The 24,513-nt window shown below is 38.9% G+C and overlaps 1 protein-coding gene across 2 annotated transcripts in view; it reads right to left on the minus strand.

Moving 5' to 3' along the window:
* Positions 1 to 4,080, minus strand: part of SHISA9 (shisa family member 9) — a 438,903-nt gene extending 434,823 nt beyond the window's left edge. Inside the window, exon 1 of one of the 2 annotated variants that reach the window (XM_044657332.1) lies at positions 3,362 to 4,080. In XM_044657332.1, the coding sequence (XP_044513267.1) occupies positions 3,362 to 4,080 (719 nt within the window). The remainder of the gene's footprint in view (positions 1 to 3,361) is intronic. The other variant, XM_044657334.1, reaches the window with a different exon arrangement.
* Positions 4,081 to 24,513: the final 20,433 nt, after the last annotated feature.

Below are 24,513 nucleotides of genomic sequence, written 5' to 3' on the forward strand. Positions count from 1 at the left end.
CTCTCAATCTATTCTAGATTAGAGCTCAAATCTAGACTCCTAGTTTAATCAGTTTGCTTCCCTCTACTCACTTCTCAGTACTTTCCATTAAATTAGTTGGATTATAATACCCCAATTCCAGTTCTTGTCCTGACCCTAACACACTGTGTTGCTTAAAAGGAATTAGTTAACCTCTCTGTGCCAATGGAAATTAACGTTACTCAACAAATGTTAGAGACAAAGCCCTCTGGTACTGTTTTGTTACTTTTATATAGCACAGGGGGTGAAAAATAAACACACTTCTGTCACCAAAACTTACAGTGCTGCTGGTTTCTTTATGTTCAAATAGCATCTACATCATTTCCCCTTGAAAATGTGGGTGCTCGAGGCCCTTCAGACAAAGATTGAAGCATGTTGTTTACCGCAGGCAAAGTTTAAAAACTGAATCAACACAGTTCTCCTTTTTCAGTCAGGTTTTTAACCTCTCCCTCAAGAGGCGATGCTTTCAGATGAGATGAGAGCTAATTCAATCTCTGTGTCCCTCTGTCCCAGACAAAACTAATTAACAGCGCTGGGACCATCGAATTAATTTTACACAGAGGCAGCCTTATACAAGAGTTTCTGCAACTAAGCTTGGTGTTTCAGCCCAGGCCCAGCAATTTCCTAAGCGTTGTCAGATGAACACTAATTAGTAAATTAACTGTTGCTGGGAACTGAAATGGTAAACCACAGAAGAGGTTAGTGAAGAACTCACTAACTTGGAGCTGTCCTGTTCAGCACTGCCGCCAGCATTATGAAAGTAAGCACAGAGGTCATCTACAAAGAGTCAATGTAAAATATTTCAATAAAGGAAGAACTCTCTTGGCCTCTGCTCACCTTTTCTAATGAAATATTCTCTGCCTTGTAAAAGTGTTCCAGAATGTACAACTTTTCTTGAACTGACCCAAGGACTTGAGATTTTCAACTACAGCTTAATAAGAATTACAAAGTATTTTCTTCCAGACTTAGAGGACATTTGCACAATAAAGTGCCCCAAATATCCCCTAGAATTAAGCTCTAACAGGAAGGGGGGGAAAAAGGTAGACCAAACCTTTTTCTTAACCAGGGGAAAGAAGTAAATATAGTCAGAATAAGTTTGCCACTGTAACTGATAGAAATGTGAAATGTTAGGATAATAAAAGAAAATTCTTCTACTTTTAGAAGTCAGGTTAAAGGTTCTGCCAAAATATGCTCCCCTCTTAGGATAAGTATATAATTTTAAGGGATGGTATTTGGCTTGCAATATCCACAAATGTGAACAGAGCTTGCTTAAGAGCTACAGGGTATATATTTTCTCAGAAAAAGCTTGAGATTTCAAGCAAGTAGCTGAACTATATGGAACTAAATGTTATATATCTTTATATTGGTACAGTAGTAGCCTGGGGTTCAGGAGACCTGGGTTCTAGTCTAGTCTTACCACTCACTAATGAATAGTGTGACCTTGTCCATGACACTATTTCTAGGCCTGTTTCTTCATCTGTAAAATGGGAGGGGGGAGTAGACTAGATTCTCTGGAAGGATCATTCGAGCTGTGACATTCTATGAATCATTTCGTTTCAGAGAAACATCCAAAGCCAATCTATATCAGACTTCTTTCTATAACTTGCCTTAATAGAAACAAAGATGCAGGAAATTACTGTTACTAAGCAAGTACAGGAGAGGAGTGTAATTGATCAAGGTTAAGGAGAAATACTGATACTCAATGGACTAGAGTTGTTCCGTGGTTTGAGGGTGTTGATGGAATATGGTCTTTTATTTGTTTAGTAGGTCAGGGCTTCTTGAAACCTCTGGAGAATTATTTATAGCCACTACTAACCAATCCCTTTCTTCCAGAGTCCCTGCGTCCACTCAAGGTAGCCTGCAGACACGTAGAAGGGGAACTCCCCCACCCCAACATACAAACATACTCATACAAACATTCCCTCACACACACACATACACACGTCTTTCTCCAAACCCCTCCCCACCAGGAAAAATTAATCTGATCCTCTTGTGTATAAATAGAAAATAATTGCTAGTGAACTGGTGATGCATTCCTTTGCCTATTTTTGGTGGGTCTCTTTGTTCAGTTCAGGAGAGGCAAAACAGCTCACTCACACACAGAGATACACACATGAGACCCCGAATGTGGGGGGGGGGGGAGGCACGCGAGGATTTCATTTCTAGGATTCAGTTCCAGTGGCAGGGAAAGATCTCAGGCTCTGGTCATCCAGCTGTTTCCCAGCCGCAGTCAAGGATCTACGGCACTTAGGATAGAGACCCTCTGGAAGCCCACGCCACCCATTGCTGATCCCCCAGTAGAAGGCGTCCTTGTCATTGTGTCAGCTCTCAAAAGTTACCGAGACGCGGGGATCAATTTAGACTCTCTTGTTTATTATATAGAGATATAGATAGATATAGATGTATACATAAAGGGAAAATAGCTCCATTACTCCACAAATGTCTTCTTCCATCTGCTCCAACTTCCCCCTGCCTGAGATTTGCAAAATGAATGAGACAGACTGAAAACTTGACAAATGGCTAATGTCTTGAAGGGAAGGGCTCTGTGGGACTCGAGCTCCCAGGGAGGGGGCTTAGCAGCAGCACTTCTTGATTGCCCTAGCGCAGGGCGCCCAGCTCAGCCCCAGTCTTGCTGCTTACTCCGTGCTGTGACCAGAGCATCTAGCTTCGAAATCAGGCGAAAAGAGGAAAAAAGGGGCGGGGGGTTGAGGAGAGGAGGGGGGAACAATAGGTTCTTGTCTTGAGTGAACTGTAGTCCTCTCTGGGAGAATCCGCAGTTGCTTTGGAAAACCGATCGGTTTCCCAGAGGCTTTTGTTCTCCTCCCCACACCCAACGCCTCCTTCGCCTTATTTTCCCAAGTCAGATGAGGTGCAAGCAATACACACACACGCTCACACACACACACACACACACACACACACACACACACACACACACACGCCCCCTCCCCCTTGTAACCCTCCTTGTTTTGCCCCAAGCCTAGAGCTGTTTATCTTAAAGCTACATAAGAAAACCCAATCTATTGGAGAATGTGGTCCTGAATCTCAGAACTCAGGCAGGGACGGGACGGCTCCGCGTTCTCTGCCACACAAATGTACACCTCCTCTCGACACCACCCACCCACCCATCCACCCCTGCACCTCGACAGAGGAAGGAGTGTGGCAAGATGGGGAATAGAGAACCTCCCCCACCTGCGCTGAGAAAAGTGTCAGTTCCCCACACTCCCCAGCCCAAAGTTGGCTTCCCTAGCTCAGCTCCTACAAGAGTGGGGAGGGAGGCTGGAGAGGCGTTGCCAGGGGGAGGGGAAAACGGAGGTGGAAAGGGAAAGAAGAGGGAACCCACCTGGACATGTGCTCCCGCTGGGGTCGGTGAGCCTTTTCTAGCCCCAGCTTGGTGAAAATACCCACCAGCACCATGACAGCCACCACCCCGCAAATGATGTAGACAATAAGGTTAGTCTTGTCCTTGGTTGGGTCATGCAGGGGGTCGTCCTTGCGGGCCGGGGGCTTGCCCGTGTTCAGCCAGAGTGGCGTGTCGTAGTTGGTGCAGGTGCTCTGGTTCAGGCGCCTCTTCTTGAACGTGCAGCAAAACCGAAAGCCACAAGTGCCGCAGCAGAAGATGAAGTCCCCAGAGCTGCAGTTAAACGGAGGGTCCCACTGCCCCATGACATCGAAGTAGCCTCGGCAGGAGTCTGGCGTAGGGGCTTTGGTTGGGGCCGCCTCGGAAGCTCCAGCGGCTTCCCCAGGATCCGCGGCTCCGGAACGGTTACCGCCGGACAGAACCACCACGTTGTCCAGGTGTTGATGCTGCTGTTGCTGCTGCTGCTGGTGGAGCTGCCCCTGCCCTGATCGCTCCTGCGCCCGGCACACGCGGGCGCACAGCTCGGTCAGGCAACAGCCGAGGAGCAAGCGAAGGACACGGCGCATTGTGTCTCCCAGCCTGGGCTCCGCTGCTCTGCAGCCGACGGAGCCGCTGCTGCCGCCGCCGGAGCCGCCGCCGCCGCTGGAGCTGCTAAAGCTTCCGAGGCTGCCGGGAGCTGCGAGCCGCCAGGAGCCGCACATGCAGGGGGCGGCGCGGGGCGCTCTGTCCGCGGCCACTGCGCTCTCAGCCGGCGGCGTTTGGTTCCAGCGCGCGGCCACAAGGGGCTGGGCGCGGCGTTGCGCGTAGGGTCTGAGGGGGGAGGTGGAGGTGTGGGGAGGGGGAAGGGGAAGAAGAGAAGATGGTCAGTTCAGTTGCAGGTGTTAGGGGCTGAGAAAGATGATTGAAAATGTCAATCTGTCCTAGGGCCCCTGCTGTCCGATGTCCCTTCCGTCCCCCTCCCTCTATTCTTTAGTCTCCCTGCACTCGTTTGCCGGGTCCTTCTCACCTCTCCAGCTCCCCAAGTGCGCGAGTGAAAGGGAAGCGACACTTGTGGAATGAAGGGAGGGAGAGAAAGAGGAAGGAGGAGTGTGTGTGTGAAGAGAGGAGGGGTGACGGGAGGAAAGAGGGAGGGAGGAGGGCACACAGGCTGAGGAGGCGAGAGTGGTAGGAGGGAAAGGATTGAGCTTGAGCAGGGTAGGAGGGGGGAGAATAGGGAAAGGTGGCAAGCGGGGGAGCGAGTCGGGGACAGTGTAAAGCCCCGGGAGAAGAGAGAAAGACTGGAAGGAAAGAACAGAGCGCTTCTTAATCTGCCTGCGCGGGGAGAAGCCACTTTATCTCCTGGCATTGGAAAGCCTGGCACGTCTCCAGTTCAGGACCTATCTGACTAGGGGACTTGCTTTCTCCAAGAGAGATGGACCGTATGAGAGGGCAGGGGAGGCATAGCATAGACTTGAACCTGCAGAACTGGTCCTAGTCTCTCAGCGAGCTGCAGAATTAGGAGCAGCAGTAACATTTTCACCCGCGTGAGAAGCAAAAGGAGATGCTGGGGCAGAGCAACGAACTCCAGGAGGCTGCGGGTTCCGTAAGGAGGGTCGGAGAGGGCTCGGACTTGGGAACTGGGAAGAGGTCTATCCCAAGTCCAGTGACCTCCTTGTGCACGTGGAGTTGCCCTGTGCTTTCCTAGACTGCGCTCTGGTGTCTGCGCCCTACAGTCCCCAGCAGAGCTCAGGAAGCGTAGAAGAATCCCAGAGGCACCCCCTAGTCCTTTACTACCCTGAGCTCAGCAACTGCAGAATGGAGAAAGCGGATCAGAGGGGTGGGATGGTAGGCACTTCCAAAGGTGGGGGGACAGCTATTGCCTGCTTTGGGGAGAGAGTGCTGGTGTAGAGGGGTGCTAGAAATTAGAACGGGGCGGGGACCCGCAGAGCGGGAATGAGAAATAGATAGGAGCAATCTTGGGGGAAGTCCAGGGAGGATGAGGCAATGGGAGTCGGAGGGTGCTGCTGGAACAGAGCATTCTATCTCTAAAAGCTTTGCTGGCTATCCGAGATTCCATCCCAGCAAAGGGCTCCAGAAAAGAGGGGGAAGGGCAAGAAACGACCTGCTATTCTTTTGCTCTTTTGTGGAGGGCCAGGGGACCTTCACCCCGCAACCTTCTCCTTCCCAGCGGTTTATCGCCAAATTGAAGCCGGCAAGAGAGACCAGAGGCACCTCTTCGAGCCACAGATTGGCAGAAGAGGGGTTTGAGAAAGGCTAACCTCCGAGTTCTCCTGACCTCAGACTCCCGCAGAAACAAGAAAAAGAAGCTAGCTTCCTTATTCCCAATTTTAGTAGCTCAAAGAGCTACTGTTTGCAGGTACCCCCCCCCCGCCCGCCCGCCCTTCTCCTCCTGCCCTACATCTTTCCCTGACTAGACTGACACATATGCCTTTAGTTGGGTCTCCCCTCTCTCCAGGGTGAGCTAATCTCATTATAGTCGATCATCAGGCCCTTAAACCGAGATTCTCCGTTGTCCCTCAGAGTCACTCCAGTGACGATCCCAAGAAAATGGGTAGCTGAATCCTTACCTAGAGCTAGTAAGGGCAAGAAGAGATGCCCTTCCATCTGGCTCCTATTATTTATAAGCATCCTCTGTACTTTCGCATCTATTTCCCGGACGCTTTCTTCTCATCTTTCCGTCCAGTCTTCAAACATTCTCCCCTTCCTTTTTCTTCAATTTCTTCCTCTCCTCTGCTCGAAATTGACTTCTTTTAGCCCCCTGAATATGGCTCGTACCAACTATGCGGTACCAAATTTAGATCTCTTACCCGCCCAGGCATTTTGTTGTTGTTGGTTTAATTGCATTAACTAAGCACTGTCTACACTTTTCAGGCAGCCTGCTGTCCTATTTGCAATGAAGTGAGATTTTAGATCGTTTTTTCTTCATCTAAGACTTGGGTAGTTATCTCCAAGAGCCTATATAGGTTTGGTCTCATGAGGGAAGGTTTGCTGTGGGATTCCTCAGCATTCTAAATAGAATTCTAAACTGTGGAGGTGTTTACTGCTACTCTGTTACAATTCTGCAGAAGAAAGAGAGGTTGCATGCGCCTTCCATTATTCCCTAGTAATTTGCTTCTTCCATGAGATAACTTGCTTTTACCCTGAAGAGTTAGGAAAGATGAACAACCCATATACTATTTCAAAGCAGCAGTAGCTCCTCTGTAGATCATTCTATTCAGTGAGTATGCCCTGTTCACGTGGAAGACTATATTATTTCACAACTGCAATTACCACATCAAAAAGGTGAGAAAGTGTCTTCTCTGGGTAGATACTATTAATTAAAATTGAACCTACAAAGACTGTGGTGGCATATCTATGTATGATTTATGAGTTCTTATATGACCTCATTGAATAGGATATCATAGAAAGGAAAGATTAAACCAAGTTTTGTGTGTGTGTGTGTGTGTGTGTGTGTGTGTGTGTGTGTGTGTGTGATAGCAAGGACAGATTTTAGTCAGTGTCTATAGGGTGATTTGTGAGGCCCCAGCAAAGGTAAAGAGAAGAGAAGATATAGAAAGGATATCATATCACTTCACGCTCAAGAAATTACAATGCACTTCTAGATTAAGTACAAAGACATAATTATTTTTGAAAGGTCTATTGGAGAACGTCTTCTCTAGGGTCTCCAAGCCCAAACTATACTGAAAACTGCTGTGATATCTAAATTATCTGCTCTATACTCCACAGCCTCCACTGTCACTTTGTTGTTCCTGAACCACTGGTCATCAACTGAGAACAACAACAATAAATATTTATTAAGTGTCTGAGGAACAAAATTATCTAAATTCAGACCCTGCCTTTAAAGCATGGCAGTCTAGTATGAGTTTAGAAAGCTAACATAAATAACTATAATGCACCATATTCTTATTAATAATAGTCTTTTGTAATATCTTTTGCTTTAACTCCGTTAACATTTTATTTCATCTGATGAAAACAGAGTACTACCTGATACCAGAAAGGATAGATTGGAGAAAGGGAGTGGGGGAGGGAGGAAGAAAGTAGTAATCAACTGTGGGGCAAGTCACTTAACTTTTCTGTGCCTCAGTTTCCTTATCTATAAAATAAGGTAGATGGGGTAGCTTCTGAAGTCCCCTCCAACTCTAATTCTATGATCCTATTGAGGAAGTTCTCCCTTGAGCAAAGCCTAAACCAGAAAATAAGGAGAGATAAGGTAAAGGAGCAGAGCCCAGAAAGAAGAAAGAGAAGGAAACAGCTTTTATTATTAAATTTTATGTTTTAAGAAGAAAGGATCTTTGGCAGTAAAAGTTTTATGAAATAAAATTTGCCTTAGACAGATACCACTCTATGGACTGATGGCTAGTAAATACAAAGTCTAGTCTAAGTTCCCTTCAGCTCCTCACCTTCACATTCTAGCATACACACACACACACACACACACACACACACACACACACACACACACTAATTTTACAGAGGAGAAAACAGTTCCAGAGAGTTTTAAATAGCTCAAGACCATTCAGAAGAGGTGTGAGTAGGATGCTGGCCTCACTCTTTTTAGCCAAGTGCTGTTTTCTCAATGAACCATAAGGAGTCACTGAAAGTCACATTTTTGAAGCAAAGGGCACATGAAAGTGAATACACAAGGATGTCTAAGTCCTTAAAATGGCTTAAGGATGAGCTGAGGAGGGTGATATAAGTCAGGACTATCATGCTGAAGGAGGTGAGGTGTTGGCTTACTATTTCATTTCTCTTCCTAGTTACTGGATCCTCAAACATTAAAGAAAAAATAAGTCACAGCAAAGAGATCCATTTATGAACCTCTTACTAAATCTATTAATTATTACCCCTCAAGTCAATGAATCTATCCTTGGTTCCCAAGAAAGAATTGTTATTTACTCTAATGACAGTCTTTAATTAACAGTGTTTGTGATAAAGAAGAGAGAGATAAGATCTCAAAGGTGAAAGTAACAGACCAAACTTTCATTACTTTTATATGGCTCATCTGAAATTCTTTTGAACACCCTAGCTCTACACAAAAGTTGACGGAAAGATGTCTTTTCTCAAATCACAAACTTTTGTATTTTCTTTTGTATAGCATATACTTTATCTTCCAGGTCTCTCAGGCAAGGAATATTTCTCCAGAATTGGACTAAACATTTTTAAAGCAGCAGAGAAAGTCTTGACTTATTTTGAGTTTTAAAAACCGGAGTTTGCAGGGTGTTACTGCAGTAAATACATTCAAGACCTCTTAATAGGCCTATGGTTAATATAAACAGCTCTCCTTTTGGGATGCAATTGGGAAACCATTTTTTTTTTTGCAATGCACCTAGGGGGCTTTGAAACCTACATAATTAAAGTACCTGGCAAAATCATTCAGGATAAGGGATCATCAGATTTCCCACTAAATGTATACATGCAAATGAGGTGAAATTAGAGATCAATTCCTAATTTAAATGCTTTCTGTGAAATAAATTATGACACCATTATTTACAATGGAGGAGCTTTTAATATCTATGTAGGTATTTCATCAATTGGATCTTTAATTGTGCTATTTTGCAGTACCACGTTGCAGCAAAGTTATAGAACTTGGAATTATGAAGTACATGGACTTTTGCTGATAATAGTTGAAGTATCCAGTACTAAAAGGTTTGCCAAGTACTTTTAGATACATTATCTTAACATAGCTGGAAGGCAGTTCATCTGAAAAACATGATATGTAGCATTGTTGCAGTTATTGGTTTGGGGAGTAAGAAGTTTGTTGTTGCAATATGAGCAATATGGAAGGCAAAAAAGCTAATGTATTAGACCGCATTAAGAAAGGCATAGTATCTGAGAATGAAAAGCCATTAATTCACATGTATTTTGCTCTGCTCAAATTACATTGGGAGACTGATAAGTTGGAAAGCATCCAGAAGAAGGTAAACAGGATGGTAAATGTCCTTGAGTTCATTCCACATGAGGACTGGCTGAAAAAATGGGGATGTTTAGCCTAGAGATGAGAGGATTTAGGAGGAACATATTTGTCTTCAGATTTTAGAAGGGCTATCACAAAGAGGGAATAGATTGTTTTATGCTTGATCCCAGAGGATATAAGTAGGAGCAATAAGTCAAGCTGAAAATAGCGAATTTAGCCTTGATGTGAGGAAAAAATTTACTACAAATTGAGCTATATAAATGGGTTATATAAGGAGCTAGTTAAGTTCTCCCTCACTCTAGAAAAGGTTGAATGACTAATCGTTAGATTATATTGCAAAGGATAATCCTGTTCCTGGAATGAGTTGTACTAGATGGTTACTAAGATCTTATCCTGACCTGAAATTTTGTGATTCTGTGAACCTCTTAGGCAAGTATTACAGGTCTTATCCCAATTTGACAAGTAAGGAAATTGAGGCTTAATAGCCCTACAACTAATGTCAAAGGCAAAGCTTAAACTTAGATTTTGCTGGCAAAGTTCAGTGTTCTATATTAAACACCATGCTGCCTCTACTACCTACTTAAAAGAAATGTTAATGGATCACTTCCATCTGCAACAAATCAGTCACTAAACTGTTCATTTTTTTATCCACTACTAATGGTTTTTTCCATTAACTGTACTCATTAAGGAATCTTAGTACAAAAAAAAATTCTAAAGAACCTATCAGCCTTAGAAACAAGAGTAAACACAGCCGCAAATGATTATCCAGGCTCAGCAAATGCTGAGTTTTTGTCCCCAGTGTTCTGTAGTTATCTATCAGATAAATAAATCAGAATTAAGGTGAGAAGAGAAAGGTCAATCCAGGTACAATCTGCTTCTTTTTATATTGTTGTTGGACATTAGTGTTCTCTGATAGATCTGGTCATTATTTAAAAGGGATTTCTATAACTTATTTGGTCCGGCCCTTTCCTACAGATAAATGAGGTATTATTCTCATTGTCCAAATTCTTCAGTTTTGCATTCAAAACCATTTATTCTAGTCTTATATCTCTCTGCTCTATTGTATTAACCCATAAGATTGTATGAAAAAAAAAGAATAATATGAGATAAGGCTAGAAAAGGAGAGTGATAACAAAGTGTGGAAGAACTTGAGTGCCAAACAGAGACATTTGAACTTTACTCAGGCAATAGGGATACCCTGGAGATTTCCAACTTAGAAGTAACACAAGAGGTAGCCAAAACAATCTAGAAAATACCTTAGGTTGAATCCTGATGAATCTTTAATCCTGAATCAGCAAACAGATACAAAGAGGCTTGTGGACATAGGGGACTAGATCTCACCAGGACCTCAATGCTCCAAGCACTCCAACACAGGGAGAGAATATGGCCCCAGACCCATACAAGAACACCATGACCTCCTGACATGTGTAAGAACAGGGGTCATCTGGTTCATTGCTGCCTAAAAACCACAACCAATAAGAGCCTAGACATCATATTTAGAGAACTCTTAAAAGAGAACTGCCCAGATCTTTTAGAACCAGAAGGCAAGTGGAAATAGAATGAATCCACTAATTACCTTCTGAAAGAAACCTTAAAATGAAAACTAAGAACATCATAGCCAAAATCATTACCTTCCAAGTCAAAGAAAAAATACTGCCAGCAGCCAGAAAGAAGTATCAAGGAGCCACAGTCAGTATCTTACCTGATTTAGTAGCTATCACTATAAAGTAGTGAGAAACTTTTCAGAAGTCAAATCCAGAAGTCAAAGGATATAGGTTTACAGCCAAGAATAACTAACCCAGCAAAGCCAAGTATAATCTTATTGGGAGAAAAAATGGAAAGTAAGGACTTACAAGCGTTCCTGATTAAAAGATCAAAGCAATGAAACTCTGAAGTTCAGACATAATAGTTAAGAGAAACCTAAAAAAGTAAACATGAATGAGCAATTATAAAGGATTAAACAAGGATAAACTGCTTGTAAGAAGATGATATGTGTTCCCCTTAAACTCTATTACTGAGGATCATAGAGGAAGTTTAAGTAGAAAGGTCTGGGAAAGTTTTTGTTATATCTTCATTATCTTATAAGAAGAATGGGAAGAGAAGAGGAATATGCTAGTAATGAAGAAGAGAAAGGAAAGTATGGGGAAATTATGTTGTGCAATTGGGGTATACAAGCAGAAAGCTATAAAAAAGAGTGGCTGACCTTTGAATTACACTCATTTGAAGAAAGAACACACACACACACACACACACACACGCGCACATGCACACACACACACACACACACACACACACACACACACACACACACACAAGTTTGAACGTAGAAATACATTTCACCTAACAGGGAAATAGGAGAGGAAAGGAAAATTAGAGGAAAAGATGATTTTAAAGGCTTTTTCTATGCAAAAAAAAAAAACACCTAAGGATACACAAAAAAATATTTATAGCTCTTTTTGAGATAACAAAGAATGTGAATCTGAGGGCAAGTCCATCAACTAGAGAATGACAGGTTACAGTATATAAATGTGATAGAATACCACTGTGCTGTAAGAAATGATGAAAGGGATGGTTTCAGTGAAAACTGGGAAGAATTGCATAATGCAGGGTGAAGTAAATAGAATGAGGAGAACAATTCAAACAATGAGAATAGTATGGTAAACAACTTTAAAAGATGTATGAACTCTGACAAGTATAAAGATCAATCACAAGTCCAGAGGACTAATGTCATCTGATGGGGAAGTGAGAGTGAAGAATAAGACACATAGTTATAGACATGTAAACTTATAGGTGTGTGTATATTATATAAAACATACATTTGTAGATACATGCATTTACATATATTTATGTTTTACATGAAAAATATAGAAATTTATTTTGTTTGGCTATACATGTTTATAACAAGAGGTGTCTGTTTAATTTTCATTCAGAGGGAGTGGTAGAGAAAAAGCCTGATTTGTGTGGTTGGAATAAATTATTATAAATTAATCATGCATACTCTCTCCATTGCGGGGGTAGGGGGAAAAGGGGATATATAAATGCATGTCTTTAGATAATTGATTTAATATCAACTGTCAATTGAATATATTATAACTAATTAATACTCCATATATAAAATATGATTACTTCTATAATGTAATAATGTCATCTTATCATTCATATATTATCTTCGTTTATTCCAGGTGAAGGATAACACTATATGTTAGGTCCTAGATGATATTAGTGTTCCCAGGCACCTGTCTGTTGGATATAGCACCGTGCAAAAAATCCTCCCCCATGCCAGTTAGAATCAGTTACACTACGTTATGGGCAGATTAATAAGTGTAAAATCATGATGCCTTATTTAATGAGAGTCTGGATGCAATGAATGATTATATGACCCTGAAGTAACAACCAGTAGCCAGTAAAGGAGTTAGGTAAGTCACAATATATGGACTTCCTCTGAAGGACTCTTAGCCTTTAGAATGGTGGGATGATGATCTCTCATAAGATGTGAAGATTAAGATATTCCTAGTCGTGGTGATATGCTATTTAAAAAAAAATAGAACTGCGTGGCCAGTTCCATCTTTAAGAAATGTTATTCTGGCAGCAATACGAAAGGTCCATTGAAAGAGAGAGAAAAGAGAGCTGTGAAGACCTGCTAGATTAAGACTACTTCACCATTCCAGATAGGTGAGGAATGACAGTCTGTACAAAGGTGATGGCAATACGAATAATGAAAAGGGTCGGATATAAGAGATGTTATGAAATTAGAATTAATAGAAGTTGGTAATTGATTTGATGTGAGGGTTGAAATAGAAAGAAATAGAAAGGCAATCTCCAAAAGTCACAAATATGAAAAAAACTGTAAATGGTAGTGTCATAGATAGAAATAGTGCAGGAAGAAGCAGATTTACAGTGAAAGGTAATAAGGTTTTAGGCAGACATCTTAATAAGAACAATAAGAATCCAAAAGGGAGGTTAGAAAGGTAAGAATGTGATAGCATAACTGAGTAAAGAAGTTGGCATATGCTGGTCCATTTTGGGAAAAGATAGAGGTGGATTTCTTTGTCTCTGTCTCCCCTTCTTTCTCTTTCTCTTTCTCTGTCTCTACGTCTCTCTCTCTCTCTCTCTCTCTCTCTCTGTCTCTCTGTCTCTGTCTCTCTCTGTCTCTCTCTGTCTCTCTCTCTCTCTCTCTCTCTCTCTCTCTGTCTCTCAGTCTCTCAGTCTCTCTGTCTCTCTCCCTTTCCCTCTCTTGCTTCATCCCTCTCTCCCTCTCTACAGATGCCCCTCCCCAGCCATGAGGAATAAACTGTCTTGATACATCAGAGATTAATATAGGAATGGGAATTAAATTGTATAGCATTAAATATTTGAAGAATGCTTATGAAATGCTTTTATGAAAAAACTGAATTTCAAGTTAGAAAGAACCACCAAGATCTCCTAGTCCAAATCCTTCCTTTTGCAGACGGGGAAAGTGAGACCTATAGAAGTAATGTAACCTATGCAAGTTTCTGCAGCAAAATAGTGTCATAGCTGAAACTAGAGTGAGGTTCCCTGGTTTCTAGTTCTGGAGACTTCTAACACCATGCTACCTTAAGAAATGGGGACTGGAGAGATGTTGAAATTATGTAATTATATTGTATATAATATGGAAGAAAGTTACTAAGGCCATTATTCTCATGCTAAATCTGGAGTCCTCCAAAAGTAAAATTCCCTTTTCACGTCCTTAGTTTTCCTAATGTCAAGCTTGGGTAAATTCTAAGCCCCTCCACAACCTGTAGCATCAAATTGAATGTCTCAGACCTGCACTGTAGTCCTATTTAAGAAAGCTGAGAGCACTAACAAAGTATCCAAAGAGAGTCAGTGGAGTGGAGTAGAATGCAAAAGAAAAGAAAATAGAGAAAAGAACAGTGTTGTTGAGAAGCTGTGTTCTTGTTCCTACTGTGCTGTCACTACCAAAAACAATAAGAATAACACTTTTCAAAGTTTTTATCCCATTTAATATTACTGTGTGACTTAGGCATAATCATTTCATATCTCTTGGCTTCATATCTCTGTAAAAATGAGGAAATTGGACTAAATACATAAATCTCCTCCAATTGCTCTGAAATTCTGACTTTTCCAAAAACAAAGGAAAAAATGAAATTTGCTTTTTAGTTCTTGGAACAGAAAAAAGGCAGAAATTCAAATAGAAATGTCAGTCAATTTATCTTCTGTATCTTTACAAATCAACTCAAAATCCTGCTTCTGACACTCATTGTACTACTTGTATGGCATTGGACAAGTCAGCAAGCCTCAGATTCAATTTCCTCATCTGTCAAATCAGGGGTTTAGACTAGATGTGACTGAGGTCCCTTCCAGCTCTAGATCTAGTATCTTCTGATCTATCTTCTGAAAACTCTTTTAGTAACCCGTGTCCAAATATAAATGGATAATGCAGGGACTATGAGTTGAATCTCTACATTTCAATATAGGGAAAAAAACTTGTGGTGTTTGATAAATGACTAAATAGACTTTTAAGTCTATTCTGCTCTCTGAGCCTCAGTTTTCAAAATTGCAGAAATATTATGGTTGAATTAGATGGGTTCTAAAGACCCTTCCAGTTCTGATCAATACTCCAATTTGAGACTTGACAAATGAAGTGCATTGAGGACAATATATAGAAGAACCAGAGCACAACTCAAAGATGAAAGGACCTGCAAAAGAAAGCTAGGTTTATATGGTCCAGAAAAGCATTTCAGGCTAGCCAATTTCCCAGTGAAAGAGAAAATGTTTGGTTAGTGTAACTTAGCAGCTATTCAGTGTCTTCTAGAAACAATTCAAAGAGGAAAGTGCTCAACTATAGTAAGAGGACATTAGATTATATGTTTGTAAAATAATTTGTATCCTTTAAAGTTCTATGTAAGTAATTGGAAGTAGGAGTATATCACTTATGAGACATTGTAAAATGCTATAAATCTATGATTTTATGATCTTCAGAAGCAGGATACAATTGAAATTAAATATAATAACCAAAAGCAGTGTTGAAAAATTAATCTCAAGAAAATGCATATATATATTTTACTAAGTGGGAAAGTTGAATTTTCCACACTTTTCTACAATGTTAGCATCTCTCAAAACATATTTATGTAGGAATGCTGGGAAACAAAAATTATAAATAGGTAATTTTAAAGTCTTAAATTATAAATGTTAACCTCAAATTATCTCTTCATTGCTAAATCATTCAGTTCTTCATTATCTTCTACAGGTTTGATTAACCTATTTTTTGTATTGTTGTAATCAAAATACATATGGCCCTTGGAAAAATATGTAATTTGATAAGAAGTACAACATACACAATATGGTATCTACATGATGACATTTTATTTTTATTTGTTTGTTTATTTGTTACATTAAAGTTCTCAAATATCTCCCTCAATTCCTTCTTTCTTCAAACTAGGGAAGTCATCATTTGATTAAAAAAAGATATATGGGGCAGCTGGGTAGCTCAGTGGAGTGAGAGTCAGGCCTAGAGACAGGAGGTCCTAGGTTCAAACCCAGCCTCAGCCACTTCCCAGCTGTGTGACCCTGGGCAAGTCACTTGACCCCCATTGCCCACCCTTACCACTCTTCCACCTATGAGACAATACACCGAAGTACAAGGGTTAAAAAAAAAGATATATGAACATATAAAACTATGGCTTACTTATTTCTTTTTATCACTTCTTCTTTCTCTGGAGGCAGACACAAATTATTCTTCAAATTATATTTCTGTTGCTGTATATAACCTTGGATCTGCTCATCTTATTCTTCATAATTTCATTTAGGTCTGTTTTTTTTAATTAACTTTCTTGTGTTTTCTTTTGGCATGGTAGTATTCTATCACAGCTGTATACAACAATTTGGTTAGCCATTCCCAACTGATGGGCATCCCTTCAATTTCTGGTTCTTTTCTACCACAAAGAGAGGTTCTATAAATATTTTAAAGCATATACGTTATTTTCCTTTTTGCCTGATCACCTTAGGAAAAAACCTGAGAGATGTTCTTGTGTCAAAAGGTTTACAAAATTCTATAAGTCTTTGGGTGTAATTCCAGATTTCTCTCCATAATGGTTGGATAAGTTCACCATTCTGCCAGCAATGTATTAGTTGCTTCTATTTTTCCACATCCCCTCAAAAAACATTTGTCAGCAGAATGACTTATATTTTTTAAATAATAGGCTTCAGAAAGAGGGACAAAGTATAAAAAAGGACTGCATTAGAATTAAAAGTTCCATTTCTGGTTCTGTTACCAACTAGCTCTGTGGCTTTGGACAAGAAACTTTACCTTTCTGATGATAAAGCATCAAATTGGACATATTTCCTCCTCTGTAAAATCAGAGCATTGGAATAGGCCAGGTAAGGAATCACAGATTCAGAATTGAAATGGACTTCTCTTCGTTTTACAAATAATGAAAATGAAGATCCAAGTTGGGATGGTTTTTAAGGTTCCATTCAGCTCTAACAATCTATATAGTTCCAAGAGTCTTTAATAGAAAGAGTTTAGGGGAAAAAAAGGAACATTGTTTAGAGAGCACTTTAAAATTAAGGTAAAAGTTGCCACGGTCAATTAGAGTGACAAAAGAAGTTGCCAAAATACTGTATAAATATCTTTTCCCCAGTGTTGATGTCAATTGTCCTCTTTAGGATCTCAAAGATCAAAAGCAAGATGAATCATAGTATCATGGAAGAACTCCTGAATTTGGAGTGAGAAGGCCCAGTTCTACCACTTGTATGACCTTCCTTACTTACATAGCCTTCCTAGGCTCTAACTACTTCATTTGTAAAACAAGGGGAATAAACTAACTTCTAACTTCATATCCATAATCCTTATAAAATATGTAAATAACAGGAATACAATTTTTAAAAATTATATTTTTCCTTCAGAGGGCTATATAAGTTTAATTTATGACATGGCATGTTAAGATTACAGAATAACAGCATTCCCTTTTAGCAAGACATGCTGGTTTTGGAGCTGTCCAAGGTATTGTGGCTTTTAGCAACAAGAACTAGATTTGGAGTATGAAATTAAATGCCACCTCTGGTGCTTTCTACATATGTGACTTTGGACAATTTGTTTAGCATCCCTGAGCCTAAATTTTCTGATATGTAAAAGTAAGAAGTTGGATTACATGTTGAAATAAAATCTTGAAATCAGGAAACTATACATGGAAAGAAAAGATATAAGGCCCTGGGCCTCAGTAGTGACTCTTCTATTCAGCCCAAATATAAAAAAGGTTTGCCATCACCAAAATATATCTAGAAAACCATAATTTTTTATGATCGTGAAAACACACTTCCATATTAGTCATTGTTGCAAGAACATGCTCATTCATAACCAAAACCCCAAAATAAAACCATAAATACATTTGTGTGAAAGATAGTTCTTTGATCCACATCCATCCAACTCCAATAGTTCTCTCTCTGGAGGCAGATAGCATTCCCCACCATGGATCTTTCAGGATTTTTCCAGAGAATTGCATTATTGGGAGTAGCCAAGTTTTCAGAGTTGACCATCATACAATATCAGCAGACCATAACTTACTGCTATTCAGCAACATCATAACATGGAAGCTAGGAAGACTTATTGCTTACCTTATAGAATTTTATAATACAAGGAAAAAGCACCAATATGGACATACATATACAATATATAGATGGTTGAACAACATTGGCAAAGTATAGGAATTAATGAAATAAAAATTGTAACTCATCTTTTTCATCAGCTATCCTGCTCTACCACGACCCTTTGCCCCAAGTCCAGTTAATCTTTAGACCAAGATCAGCAGTAGAAAGTAGGGCCTTTAAGTTTTTATAAAGCAAATATGACTTGAAACAAGAGAAATGTGATGAAAATATTCTGTAATCAAACCACATAATATAATTTTACTCAGATTCTATAACATGCTAATGTTTGTTTGTTTAAAAATTACTGACTTCTATGTTAATACAATATTAGTCCAGTAGGTTTATTTTAAGAAATTAATTAAGTTCTTCTACTTATGCTTATCCATGTAATTATTAAAGTCATGGAAAGTCAATGAAAACTTATAGGAATTTCCTTGCATTTTCAGCCCTGGTTGATAAATGGCATTGAGACTATATAGTATAATCCAAGATCTTTATATTAAAGGAAAATAGTTTATACTATCTTCTGATGTAACTAGATCAGTTGTTTTTAAAGTGTGTTAAGGATTTTGCAGCTAGTCTCACATGGAATTTTAAGGTTTGTAGTTGGTATTTTCTGCTGTTGATTGGATTCTGACACTAATACTATTACTGACTTAAATTAAACACTAAAAATATAGAAAAAAGACTCCATTATGGTTGTTGTCTTTGTTTTGTTTTAGTTTTGAAATAATAAACAGGAATGGGTGGAAGAGATTCCCAAGACATTTTTTCCTAAACTAGTTCATGGAACAAAAGTTTAAGGGTAACTAATGCAAGTGGAGTTCAAATTCTGCCACTCTTGCATTCAAAATGGATTTCAACAGAAAGAGAGTGGGAGGGGGAAGCATACCGTGGGATAAAATTAGATTAATGAGGATTGAGCAGCATACAGAAATTTTGGTCAGGCAATTCAAGTTTTGGTTAATTCCACTTGCCAACTAGCCAAAGAATTGTTTGTTGAAGTTGGTTTCACGAATATTTAATTGTCTGCCCTCAAGGGAGACAATAGGTAAGAGGATCATCTTCCAAACCAATGTGCTGATAGCAAAAGGAGCTGAACCTGCTGAAAAGGAAAGAAGCCAATAGTCACATGTAATGTCTATATAAGTATTATTAGCTTATGTTAATGTCATTAATCTTTTTGATATTTGCTAAAATAGAAGATTTTGTATCTTGAACCCGAAAAAATCTTTTCAATCTGTTAAAGTTTTCTATTTTGTTAGTGTAATGGAGAATAAAAGGTACTTTCAGCAAATCCAGTGTTTCATGTTAGCGTGTGCTTACTGACATTGTTCTCTTGTAGTTTAACATTGAGGTTTGCTCAAAACTACAATGGTGCCACAGCTCAAAAATAATACAAGCATGGGGAAAAGAACTTAACTCTAATTTGAAATGTACATCAAGTCATTGGGAGAAAGAGAGGGAGAAGTTGCTGAGTGCAGGTCCTAGAGGTGTCTTTTGTGGTTTGTTTTCTTGCATCAGCATGTTATATGTAAACATCAGAGCATCATCTTATTTTAATAACACATTTAACTGCTAACACATACACAGGAGATCATGATGTTTGCCAATAAAAAATAAGTTTTAATCCCAGAAGCAGGTACTATAAGCCAGTAAGTTTTATCGATTATACTGCTACTTATAAACAGTCCATAATTTGCTATATCAGATCGAAAACACTAAAAACCAAGGCACTGAAACTGACATGACAATAATTTTTATATCAAAGTCACTTCTCTGGGATGGGGCAATAGCTCTAAAGAGAGCAGCTCAGCATCTTACTAGGTAATGTGGGGAAAAAAATGGGGTAGCCATGTATCAGTTCCACCGTCCTTAACCACTTCAACACACACACACACACACACACACACACACACACACACACACACACACACACTGACCTTTTATGGCAGTTTTATGAATTTCATCTTATACAGTCTTTAAAGTAGGACCAAGTGAAATTACTTAGAAGCTTGTCTTTTGCCCCTTCCCCCAAATCCACTTTCTACCTTTCCTCCCTGGCCTTCCACAGCTGCCTTCATGGCCCCCAGACCTGTCACAGTGCTCTCCTAGATTCCTGACCTGACTTCTTTTCATTTATGGGTTCTGCCCTTTTTTAAATACTCTGTTCCATACTATGCCTTGCTTCTTCTAACTCTTAAACAAAATACTATTAAACTTCAATTACTGGAAATGTCCCATAGAAGACATGATAATTAAAGTTTATGAAAACTGACTTTTGGGGGGAGGGGGGTTGAACTTTGCTGCTAAAAAAAATCCTCTACAATTTTCAAAATTGAGTTATCCTTTTTTATTTTATAAAGAGATAAGAAGCACAGAGAACTAGCCTTGAAGCCAGGATGATCTGGGTTCAAGTCCCACTTATGATGCATATAGGTTATGTATCCCTGGGCATGTCAGTTAATCTCTCACTGCCCTGGGTAACTCTCTAAGACTCTAAATTGCAGAGAGGTGGCCAATCCACTTTTGTAGAAGTTTTCGAATGTAGGAGGGTCCCTCTGTCAGTGAAATCACAGATCTATTCCCTGGCCATGATTAAAATATAATTTAATCTCTCTTTGGTAATAGTAATTCAGTGTTATATCTTCATTACTATTCTAGCTTATTAAATTTTGGTTTTAGCATTGACAAATCAATTTACTTGACTATATGTAAACAGCTGACTCATGGAAAATAATCTTTTCTCTCTATTAAAATTCAGTCAATTTCATTTTTATGGTATTATTTTATACTTCCCATGCCTACTAATATTTTTTGAAAAATAGTGTTCATGCTACAGAGGTATGAGACTTCTGTATAAATTATGTCATTGGCCTCTTTTTTTTCTCTCAATACTTTCCTATGTCTTTCTCCCCATCTTCATCTTTTTTCACTTTTACAATGAAGATACCAAGTTATCAGAGTATATGTAGTTTTGGTTTAGTGGGTCTTATCAAGTCCTTAATATAATTTTTCTATTGCTTTGTCTTCAGTTAATAATGACAGTATGTAAATGACATTTTCATTGTCACTGTCCTCTTTTTACAAATACTTTTTATTAACGTAGCAATATAGGCTAACAAACTGGCCCATGAAATATTTTTTAAAATAACTTTTGAGCACATACAACTCATTCTGCCAATTCTTTTCTTTGTTTCTTATGTAATACCTATAAACCATCCTTCCATTTAACTGAAAAACTTTTTTCTGCGTGTTTCCCCCAGTCCCTTTAGTAGTATATCTACTTAGTAATCAGTGTACAATGATTTCAAAGGTAGAATACCAACAGTCAAATTAAAGTTTGTCAATGATTTAAAAACCGCGTGTGAATCTCTCATAATTAGAGACATGCAAATCAAAACAACTCTGAGGTAACACCTCACTCTTAACAGATTGGTCAATATGACAGCAAGGGAAAGTAATAAATGTTGGAGGGAGAAGATGGGGCAAAATTGGGACACTAATGCACTGCTGGTGGAGTTTTGAATTGATCCAACCTTTCTGGAAGGCAATTGGATTTATGCCCAAAGAGCTTTAAAAGACTTCCTGCCCTTTGATCCAGCCATACCACTGCTGTATTTGTACCCCAAAGAGATATTAGGAAGAAATATATGTACGAAAATATTCATAACCATGCTCTTTGTGGTGGCAAAAAAAATTAGAAAATGGGAGATATCCATCAATTGGGGAATGGCTGAACAAATTGGGGTATCTGATTGTGATGGAATACTATTGTGCTAAAAGGAATGATGAACTGGAAGATTTCTATGTGAACTGGAAAGACCTCCAGGAATTGATGCAGAGTGAAAGAAGCAGAACCAGGAGAACATCATACACAGAGACTGAAATACTGTGGCATAATTGAACATAATGGACTAACAGCAATGTAATGATCCAAGACAATTCTGAGGGACTTATAAGAAAGAATGTTATCCACATCCAGAGAAAGAATTGTGGGAGTAGAAACACAGAAGAAAAACATATGATTGATCACATAGTTCTACGGGGATATGGTTGGGGATATTGACTTTAAATGATCACTCTATTGTGAATATTGATAATATGGAAATAGGTTTTGATAAATGATACATGTATAACCCAGTGAAACTGCTCGTTGGCTCGGGGGTGGGGGGAAGGAGAGGAAGGAAAGAACATGAAGCAGGTAACCATGGGAAAATATTCTAAATTAAATAAATGAATGAATGAATGAATGATGAATGAATGAATATATAACTGTGTGTGATTCTTCAGTCTTGGTTCTCTTTTCTTCCACTCCACTCGACCACTGTCAGTGAAAAAGTAGAAGGGCAATTTTGTGTTTTTCTCTATTTTATTGTGGCCATGACCACAAAGAAGTCTTATCACTAGGTTACTAGCATACTGGTGATGTGCCTCTCCTTGATTAGCTAGACTTAGGCTATTCCTAGGGGCATATGTAAAGCCTCTTCGGCATGGTAAAAACATGGAATAGCCTTCAAAGATCCAGTTCACCTCAACATAAATTGGAAGTCAGAATCATACCACTGATATGTCAGGGCCAAAATCAAAATTTATAATAAAAAGAATAGGAATAGAAAGAGATATGATGTACAATTATGGAGATGTAAACCAGAATTATCTAAATAATCTGTTAAAGAGAAAAATAGATAACAAAAATGACATAGACCTTGACTATAATAATTTTACACAGAGACTGAATTATGTAAATTAGTTATAAAAAGACAAAGAATCCAGAAAATACATTAGTCATTAAACATTTGAATTACTTACCAAAGAGAGAAAGAGGACAATAAATAATGAAAAATGAAAATATTTGCAAAAATTATCACAATATTTTTCTCTCTCAAGCACAGTGGAACTACAATTGGACTAATGCTGGAAAGCATTTAAATATGAACCCAGGACTGCAGGCCAAGGAGAGATTCCCTGTAGGTAGGGAGGACCTCAAGATGCTCTTGATTATAGATGATATTTTGTTATTTCTTTAAAGCCCCAATAATCTAGAATCTCTCTGCAAAGATATCAAAGAATTTCAAGCTTTTTATCTCAAAAGAAAATATCAAATGGATAATATCAAAATATTAAAAAAAAAAGAATTCCTATTGCCCAGATTTCAACAACCACTGGAATGAATACCCTATAAAGCTCATTAAAGAATATATTTATCTGGAATGGAAATTAGAGGTGGACAATAAGCTAAGCCCAGAGTTGAAAAGAAAAGACAGTGGGATGGGTTACTTTTGGAAAATCACCAAACACTTTTCCTGAACTCTAAGCTCATAACATCAAAGACCCATGTTTCCAATGTAAATATTTTACTGGTGTCACTGTATGACAGCAAGAACTGGAACACTACTGCCTTTGAAGAACTAAAGAGAAGCATCACAAAGAGGCTAAAGGAAAAGTACATGATAGGTGTGATCAGGCTGCAATATAACCAACTAATGAGAAATTCTGAAGGTGAACAGTAGTTAAGAATGTCATCAAAGAATTATATGTGGGGGAGACAGCAAGATGACTCAGTAGATATAGAGCCAGGCCCAGAAACACGGTTCAAATCTGGCCTCAAACATTCCCTAGCTGTGTAACCTTAGGCAAGTCATTTATCTCCAATTGCCTAGCCCTACTGCCTTGCAACAGACACTTACTACTGATTCCAAGACAGAAGATAAGGGTTCAAAAAAAAAAGAATTCTATGACAGGAGATGTCATCATCTGATGATGAGAGTAAGGAGCTGTGACAGGTAGATGGCCAGAGTAGTAGTTTACTGTTAACATCCTGAGAAAGTGAGAAAGGGCTTTAGCATGTTGGGTGTGTCCCCTGCAGTGCACCTTTGGGAGAAAATGGATGAGTAGGTATATGTGGATTGTGATTTATATCATTTGGATTCATAAGACTGACCCTTTGACTCTAAATCAAAAATATCACTGATTGAGGGAAAGAAGGTTCTGCTTCAAATTTCTTCACCCATAAAATGAGAATGTTGTACTATGTGAGCCAAGCTTAATATTCTATGAGTCTATTTTTCCTTCAAGAAGCCATCCATTAAAATGAATAGTAATGCCTAGGGTTGGCTGTCCTATCCATATATCTAAGTTTTCCATAAATCTAGGTAACTGAGCCAATATATAACACACAATTCTAATAAATAATGCTTATTAATAAAAATAAGCTTCTTATTAAGTTAAAAAATAACTAATGAATCAGAAATTACTTATTATAGAGATGAAATTTTTAAAGTAATTTAAAGAAATACAAACACAGGGACACAATTTTACATATTCCCCACTAAATTTCAACTCAAAAATCTCTGTTTAATCATTCTATTTATGTGATTGAGTAAAGCAAGGAAAAAATCAAATGAAGGTGATAAAAGCTAGTTATTGGAAGGATTTTGTCATTTTAGGATATAGCTGATTAAAGTTTGACTGCAATGTGACAAAATGAAGAATAGAAAGTACTGGGCAGTTCCATATAAGTTATTCATTCTTTTTTAAAACTGAATATGAGAATGTCGTAGTTAATAGCACAGATGGTAATAAAATAGAG

The sequence above is a fragment of the Gracilinanus agilis genome, chromosome 1 (genome assembly GCF_016433145.1).
Source record: "Gracilinanus agilis isolate LMUSP501 chromosome 1, AgileGrace, whole genome shotgun sequence".
NCBI classification, from domain to species: domain Eukaryota; kingdom Metazoa; phylum Chordata; class Mammalia; order Didelphimorphia; family Didelphidae; genus Gracilinanus; species Gracilinanus agilis.